Source organism: Engystomops pustulosus, chromosome 6, assembly GCF_040894005.1.
Source record: "Engystomops pustulosus chromosome 6, aEngPut4.maternal, whole genome shotgun sequence".
Classification (NCBI taxonomy): Eukaryota; Metazoa; Chordata; class Amphibia; order Anura; family Leptodactylidae; genus Engystomops; species Engystomops pustulosus.
In genome coordinates, this window is record NC_092416.1 from 67256629 (window position 1) to 67264956 (window position 8328).

General features: G+C 49.4%; 1 protein-coding gene across 1 annotated transcript; it reads left to right on the plus strand.

The window, feature by feature from the left end:
• The first annotated feature begins 304 nt into the window (after nucleotides 1-304).
• LOC140065763 (uncharacterized) lies at nucleotides 305-5817 on the plus strand. Its single transcript, XM_072113332.1, has 2 exons — nucleotides 305-1472; nucleotides 4747-5817. The coding sequence occupies exons 1-2, from the start codon at nucleotides 338-340 to the stop codon at nucleotides 5337-5339; spliced, it is 1728 nt and encodes a 575-aa protein (XP_071969433.1). The 5' UTR covers nucleotides 305-337; the 3' UTR covers nucleotides 5340-5817.
• Nucleotides 5818-8328: the final 2511 nt, after the last annotated feature.

Below are 8328 nucleotides of genomic sequence, written 5' to 3' on the forward strand. Positions count from 1 at the left end.
TTTATTATGAATTTTTTAGGATTTACAGAAAAATGTAATATATTTCCATAGGAGCTTTTCGTAAAAAAATTGGTAGCCCGTAGGCATATAGCTGTTGGGCTAGGGACTGCAGGCAGCATTGGGCAGCTAAGGGTTAATCTCTTCCTACCCCCCTCCTTTACAGTAGGAGTGGGTATTGGCGTTCGTGGGCTACGTGACTGGGGGCAGGGCGAGTGTTAGCCACACCTGGGGGGGGGGGGCTGAGCCTAGGGCATAAAAGAGGGATGGAAATCTGGCTCACCCTCTTTCAGGAATCCTTCTTCCCGGTCGTGCTGTCTTCTGCGAGAGCTGGGTTGCTATGGCTACCGACGACGCCATCCGTCATCGTCTCAGGGCTGAGGGCTCTGCCTGGCTGTCCTCCCTGCTCGCGGAGGCACAGGCTGCTGATTCGGCGCGGTCGGCTCCCCCACCGCAGGAAGTGCGCCGTTCTGGTAGGTTGTCACGGCCGCCTCAGCGCTTGTCTCCTTCAGCGCAGGCGGCCGTGAGTACTCCTCTGCCCGCGGCGGTTCTTTCTCCCGCCGTGCGTACCCCAACGCCTCCCTCCTCTCACCTCCGGAACGGGGGACGCAATCCCTCTCTGTCACCGCGCCCGGAAGCGGTGAGGAGAGAGGAGTCCCCCGATTTCATCCCCCCCACTCCGGTTCCGGCCAGGTCCTCTGCAGGCCGGAGCCGGTGCCCGTTAGTTAGCGTGGCAGCCGGGTCGTGGGGGGGGGTTAATCCCCCTTCCCGCGCTGCCAGCAGAGGCTGCGTCGCCTCACGCACCGCAGCCAGGGTTAACTCCTGCAGCAGACACACTTCCCGCTCCTTCCCTCCCCTAGTATTGGCTCAAGGTCCGGGGGCAGCTGGTTTACATCTGCCCTCCCAGCCCCCAACCTTGGCCCGTAATGTGCAGCCCCGGCATCCTCAGGCCTTACATGCTAACCCCCAGCCTTCATCCATCCTAGGGCCTACCGATGTGGATGAGGGTGCTGCTTCTGAGGAAGAAATCCTTGGATCAGAATTCACGCCCCTTGATCCGAACACCTTGGTGGTCCCGCCCCCTCTGGTTGCTCCGCTGATGGCCGGGGAGTTGGGCACGGGGTATGTGCTGGCCCAAGACCAGCGGCATGCCTCTTCAGTGCGGTCTAGGGCCAGCTCTAGCTACAGCCGTCGCTCTACTTCGTCCAGGCGCCGGGGGGCTTCTCGCTCCCGGTCAGGGCGGGAAAAAAGGCGCCGCGCCCGCGGCCGCAGATCTGCATCTCGGTCATCGCGGCAGGCTTCCTCTGGGTCCTCCGGTACTCCATCTCCGAAAAGACGGCATGGTAGCAGGTCCCGTGGGAGCTCGGTGAGGTCTCATCGTTCCGGCAGAGAGCAAGCGTCCGGTCCTTCGGCGGCATTGGCGATTGCAGCTCCTGGAAGGTCATCTTCGGCTCCGAGGCCCGCATCAGCGTCTGGTGAGTCAGCCTGCTTGCAGGCGTGGGGTGGTTCGGGGTCTGATTCTGCTTTGTTGTCGTCTATTAGGTCCTTGTTGGGGACGGCGCCTGGTACGAATTCTGCCAAGGCGTCGCCTCCTTCAACGGAAAAAGCCACGGTTGAGGCTTCCACGTCCACCTTCACACCGTCTTTACCGGCCTATAGGGATACCTATTTTTGTGGCGTATCTCCTCTTGGCTATCATCTCTCTGATGACACAAAAGACAAAATTTTTCGCAATGACTATGTGGACATTTGGTCCTTAATTTCTGTGGACTCTGTGACGGTGGATAGGGAACGCCGCTTTGAGCGAGGTGTCGAAAGGAAACCCAAGGTGGCAAAGACGTTTAATAACTGGATTCAGGCCTTCTCTGTTTTGGGATGCATCCTGACTCAGAAATTGCCTGAAAAAGCCCCTCAGCTTTTTGTGTATCTAGATGTCATTTTTAATGCGTTTAGGACCCACAGGGGTACCGCGTGGTGGAGGTATGATGAGGAGTTCAGGAGACGGCTGGCACAAAGGTCGGATATCGGTTGGGATTCTAAGGCCACGGATGTTTGGCTACGTATAATGACCGCTCCCAAGCCCTTTCCGGCAGCCGCCTCCTCCTCCTCCTCGTCCTCAGCCCCGGCTGGTTCCCTTGGGCCGGGGGCGGCGTGCAGGTCGGGAACTTGTTGGATGTTCAATGAAGGACACTGTCGCTTTTACGGGTCTTGCAAATTCAGGCACGAGTGTTCCAACTGTGGCGGGGCTCATGCCGCCCTCCGCTGTTCCCGTCCGCGTGGAAAGGATGCTGCCATGGCTCGCCCTCTACCCCAAGAAGGCGGAGGCCGCGCTACTTAGAATGGGTTTTTCCTTTGGGTTTTTTATACCGTTCATTCCCAATGTTTCTCCTGTTTTTGCAAAGAACTTGAAATCTGTCCAGCAGATGCCCGAAATAGCTCGTGCTAAGGTTGCCAAGGAGGTTGAGTTAGGGAGAATGTCTGGCCCCTACAGTTCCCCTCCTTTTGTTAATTTTCGGGTTTCTCCTTTGGGGGTGGTTCCTAAAAAGGAGCCGGGTAAGTACAGGCTTATCCATCATTTGTCTTATCCCCAGGGGTCATCGGTCAACGATGGTATTGATAAGAGTCTGGTGTCTGTGTCATATGTTTCATTCGATAAGGCTATATCATTGATTTGTGCTGCAGGTCCAGGAGCCCTTATGGCTAAGTCCGATATAGAATCGGCCTTTCGGCTCTTGCCAGTGCATGCAGATTGTTTTCATTTATTGGGTTGCCAGCTGGACAACGAATTCTATTTTGACATGTGTTTGCCCATGGGTTGTTCCATCTCCTGTTATTACTTCGAAGTCTTCAGTACTTTCCTAGAGTGGGTTTTGAAGTTTGAAACGTCCTCCTCGCTGGTGACCCATTATTTGGATGACTTCCTCTTTGTGGGCCCGCGTGATTCAAGTCATTGCGCATGCTTGTTGTCTTCATTTCGTTTTTTGGCGCAGCAGCTCGGGGTACCCTTGTCAGCCGAAAAGACGGAGGGTCCATGTACAACCTTGTCTTTTTTAGGGATAGAAATTGATTCCATCGCAATGGAGTTTCGGCTTCCTAAGGATAAATTGTTAAAGTTGCGCTCAGCGTTAGCAGCTTGTCTTGCTGCCCGGAAGGCATCTCTTCAGCAGGTTCAGTCGTTGATGGGGTTGTTAGTTTTTTTGTGTGTCGCATTATGCCTATGGGAAGGGTTTTTTCACGTAGACTTTCCTTAGCTACTGCGGGAGTTCGTGTTGCACATCATCGCATTCGCATGACCAAAGGTATCAAGGCTGACTTACGGGTTTGGGATTCTTTTCTAGCTGATTATAACGGGCGCACTTGCTGGAGGAAGAAGGAGATCTCCAGCCCTGATTTGCAGTTGTTTTCTGACGCGGCAGGATCGTTAGGCTTCGGGGTCATTTTTGGCACAGCGTGGTGTGCAGAAAGTTGGCCGCCGCATTGGCAGGAGCGGGGTTGGTGTGGGAACCTAGCTTTGTTGGAGCTTTTTCCTATTGTAGTGGCGGTGGAGCTGTGGGGTAAGGATATGGCGAACAAGTCGGTAGTTTTTTGGTCCTACAATATGAGCGTGGTCCATGCGGTGAATAGCATCTCTTCTTCCTCACTTCCGGTGTTGTGTTTGTTGAGGTGTCTTGTGTTACGTTGTTTGCAGTGGAATATTGTTTTTAGAGCTCGTCATGTGCCCGGGGTGGAGAACAGCATCGCTGACGCTCTTTCACGTTTTAATTGGCAGGTTTTTTGATCCCTTTGCCCTTTGGCGGATGCGGAAGGGACTCCGTGCCCGGGTTCCCTATGGTCAACTCTGGAAGTCAACTTCGGGCTTTAGTTCGGTCGTCTCTTGCTCCGTCTACTTGGACAGCACATGGTAAAGCTTGGGCGGAATGGTCGGTGGTAGCCGGGGCGGTGGATTTTTCGTCTGATGCGCGGGTTCGCTTGGACATTACCTTGCGTTATTTGGAAGGGTTAAGGGATAAGGGGGTATCGGGGTTGTGTGCGCAGCGTCGGTTAGCAGGCATAGCATTTTTCTTTAAATTACATGGGTGGGTGGATGTGACCCAGTGTTTTTTCATAAAACAGGTTATCAAGGGCTGGAAGAAAGAATCGGTTCGGCGGGAAGCCCGCCGTCCGGTTTCTTATCCGGTCCTGTTGCGACTGCTTGCGGTCCTGGACACAGTCTGTCGGGATGGCTTTGAGGTTAGCTTGGTCAGTGCAGCCTTTGTCACTGCGTTTTTTGGGGCCTTGCGGATTTCGGAGTTGGTCCCTCCTAGTGCTAATAAACCAGGGGTATTGTTGTTTGAGGATGTTTCAGTGTCTTGTGGTGGTTTGCGCTTGCGCATACGTCGGTCTAAGACAGACGTGTTTGGGCGGGGTTGCTGGGTGTCACTGCGGCAGGTAGGTGGCTCAGCATGTCCGGTGCTGGCGGTTAGTAAATTTTTAGCGATCAGGGTTGGGGGGGTTCAATTTTTCTCCCATGCTGATAGTTCCCCGCTTACACGTTTCCAATTTACGGTTTTGTTTAAAAAAGCGCTGGTGGCTGCCGGGTTTCCTCCTGGGGAATTTGGCACGCATTCTTTTAGGATTGGCGCTGCGCTTACTGCAAGCGAGCTTGGCCTTTCTGATGCTGAGGTTCAGAGAATTGGGCGTTGGAGGTCTGAATGTTTTGCTGGGTATATTCGCCCTGACTTGCTTATTAACTGATTTTGTTTGTTTTAGATTCTCGCCCCACGATATGGATCCTCGGGCATTCTTTCATTTACTGGGCTGAGCAGAGGGCTATGGTTCGTCCTGGAGGAAGGTCCCTTGGCTTTTTTGATGCCGTTGTCCGCTGGAGAGGAATCAAAGGCCTGCGCTGGATGCAGGCACTGCCCGAAGTGGTGGACATTAGCAGATATTCCGTCTCACCCTCCATTCTGGTTCTGCATCTTGGGGGTAACGACCTGTGTTCGGTTCGATTTGGGGAATTGGTCCCGTTGATACAGTCGGACCTGGAGAGGTTTTCCTCCTTCTTCTCCAGGTTCGTGCTAGTATGGTCAGAGATCATCCCTAGGGCAATTTGGGAAGGGGCCAGGGACGGGGACGGTATTGAAAGGAGTAGGAGGCTCTTGAATACGAAAGTTTCCCGTTTTGTTAGGGAGAGGGGCGGTGTGGTAGTTCGACACAGGGAGTTGGAAGGGGACAATCGGGGCTTGTTGCTGCCTGATGGTGTCCATCTCACGGATATTGGGATGGATATTTTCCTGTCTGGTCTTCAGGATGGGATTGAGAGGGCAATGTCCCTTCTGGTGGGGGGTCGGAGGGACATGTAGGTTTGCATGTCCTCCTCCGTGGCGGTTGTACAGAAGGGGGTGAGGACCTACATGCCCTCTAATGAGGCTGGCATTTCAAGTGCCCCTGAAAAATGGAGTTCCTTTTTTGTTAAAAGTTGTAAAAGAAGTTACTACTCTATGAGTAGGTGTTTAAGTGGTTAATATAGTTTTAATAAAGCTGTGGCCGACTCCCTGTTGTCACTCCACATGGTTTAAAGATATTTCCGTGTCTGTGGTTACTCGGTAAAGGGGGGTATGGTGGGTGGCTTTAGGGTTATATGCATGCAGTCTTGGTAGCCCGTAGGCATATAGCCGTTGGGCTAGGGACTGCAGGCAGCGTTGGGCAGCTAAGGGTTAATCTCTTCCTCCCCCCCTCCTTTACAGTAGGAGTGGGTATTGGCGTTCGTGGGCTACGTGACTGGGGGCAGGGCGAGTGTTAGCCACACCTGGGGGGGGGGGGGGCTGAGCCTAGGGCATAAAAGAGGGATGGAAATCTGGCTCACCCTCTTTCAGGAATCCTTCCCCTCCCGCCCGCCCTTATTGTTTTTTGAATGGTTGTATTCTTGCTATAATTTATAAAAAAAAAATATATATATATATATATATATATATATATATATATATATATATATATATATATATAATAATTTGGTTGTCAAAGTTACAAAAAAAAAAAAAAAAAAAAAGACTAGAAAATTTGGTATTTACGCATATGCGGTCTTATATATTTTATGTAATTGTAAGTCACAGCTGGCGGTTGTACAGAAGGGGGTGAGGACCTACATGCCCTCTAATGAGGCTGGCATTTCAGGTGCCCCTGAAAAATGGAGTTCCTTTTTTGTTAAAAGTTGTAAAAGAAGTTACTACTCTATGAGTAGGTGTTTAAGTGGTTAATATAGTTTTAATAAAGCTGTGGCCGACTCCCTGTTGTCACTCCACATGGTTTAAAGATATTTCCGTCTGTGGTTACTCGGTAAAGGGGGGTATGGTGGGTGGCTTTAGGGTTATATGCATGCAGTCCAGAAATCAAAAGAGATTGTTGTGGTACTCAACAATTTTTTAAGCTTGGAGAACCAACATAAATTGTCCCTTTCAGCTGACACTAAACTAACTTACCTTACAAACAGAAGTCATGAAGCAAGCTTTAAACAGTTTAGCCGTAAAAGCATACCATTATGGCCAGCAAAAAGTATATATGCAGTATATATGTTAAGAAGGATCCAAAATTATGACTCTCCTACCTAAAAAGAAAAAGGAAAAATCTTTAATTTTCAGCATTAACTACTCTTCCCTTTAAAACCTCAGAGTAGGCAAATCCATCTCAGACTTAGAGAAATGTAAAAATTAAATCAATGATAAATCAAACCCTTTGCCTATAAGAGCTTGAAACTGGTCCCTTAGATAACCTTTCAAAAACATCCTCAGACAAGAAGTCCTACCACCCTTCAATTACCATACATTCATTGACATTTTCCTACCCCACATTATCACAGCTTTTGACAGTCAATGCAGGTCCTACCACTTCCTGAGACAATCACTACTAGCACATATCACAATTTCAGTATAGAGGCAAAAGACCCTTCACTATGCGAGCGATACGGGTCAATTTCCATCTTCAATGCAAACATCAAATTCCTTGCAAATTCCCTAAAACCCTTTCTAAATTTCCTGATCATTAAAGAGCAAGTAGGTTTTGAACAAAGAGAAGGAAAAAACACCCCCAGAGTCCTCCTCCGGATTCTGCATGCCTGGTCCAGGAACATACCTGTAACCCTCCTCTCAACTGACGCAGAGAAGGCCTTTGACCGGTTGGACCTTGCTGAAAAAATCTCTACAAAAGTTTGGTCTTCCACCTCTCATTGACAAGACCTTTTCCCTTTATTCCAACCCCACAGCCAGAGTCAGAGTGAACGGCAAATTTCCAGCAGTATGAGGTTGCTGCCCTCTTTACCCAATTTGTTTACACTATCCGTTGAAACCATCATTTACAACATACCAACTAAAGTTTTCAAAAAACATTAAGTGCAAAGTGTCCTGAGAAAACAATTTCAAAATCACTTTGATATGTTGAACCATTCCAAAGTTATAACCACTTATAGTGATTTGGGCCATGTCAGGAAGGTGAAAAGTGGATTTGGCGGTAAGGGGTTAAACATTTGGTATTATAGTATTTTAATTAAAAAATCCAATTTGTTTTTGCTCAAGCCATCTGCTTAATAAAGTCACCCTGCATCCAATCTCGTTTTATAAATTCTATACCCCAGAAAGTCGAACCCTATTATTTGTTTCAGCGCGGGTTGCGTCAGGGGTGCCCACTAGCGCCACTGCTGTTTATATTGACCATCAAACCACTGGCGAGCATTATTAGACAATCCTCGGAAGAAACAAGGTTCAGTTATAGAGGGGGTGGAGAGTAAATTATACGCAGATGATGTCCTGCTCTTCTTGTCCAAAGTCCAGAATTCCCTCCCTACAGTAATGAATATTATTTTACAGTTTAGTGGATACTCTGGACTGAACATAAACTAGTCACAGGATGGTGAGTGATTATATAGAGCTGAACCTGGCGCCTTGAAATGCGCAAAAAAATCTCAGTGTGGTGTAAGTTGCCCCTGTCCTCTATGGGTCGTACCAATTTAATAAAAATTTTCTGATGCTGCAGTTGTTATATGTGTTGCATAATGCACCAGCATTGATTCCCAAATATTGGTTCTACAGATTTCACAACCTGTTCAGATACCTGGTCTGGAAGTGGGGAGTCCTGAGAATTTGGCTAGAAAAACTACAGATGCCGAAAGAGAGATGCCGTACCTAATTCATGCGAGTACTATTTAGCGACACAGTGTCAGCCTTGCGGGGGATGGGAGCTAGCGGGAACAGCCATGTGGTGCCCTAAGGTACACAACACAGCGGAGAAATGTCAAGTGGCAGCGTGGAGGCTGGGGTATTTGGGAGACAGATGAGAAAACGCCCGACATTTCCTTAATGC

Bases quoted from the DNA above. Each gene is read 5' to 3' on its own strand.
- LOC140065763 (XM_072113332.1), top strand. From the start codon at position 338: ATGGCTACCGACGACGCCATCCGTCATCGTCTCAGGGCTGAGGGCTCT. The intron at 1,473-4,746 runs GTGAGTCAGCCT...TGTTTGTTTTAG, and splicing joins GAGGCCCGCATCAGCGTCTG to ATTCTCGCCCCACGATATGG.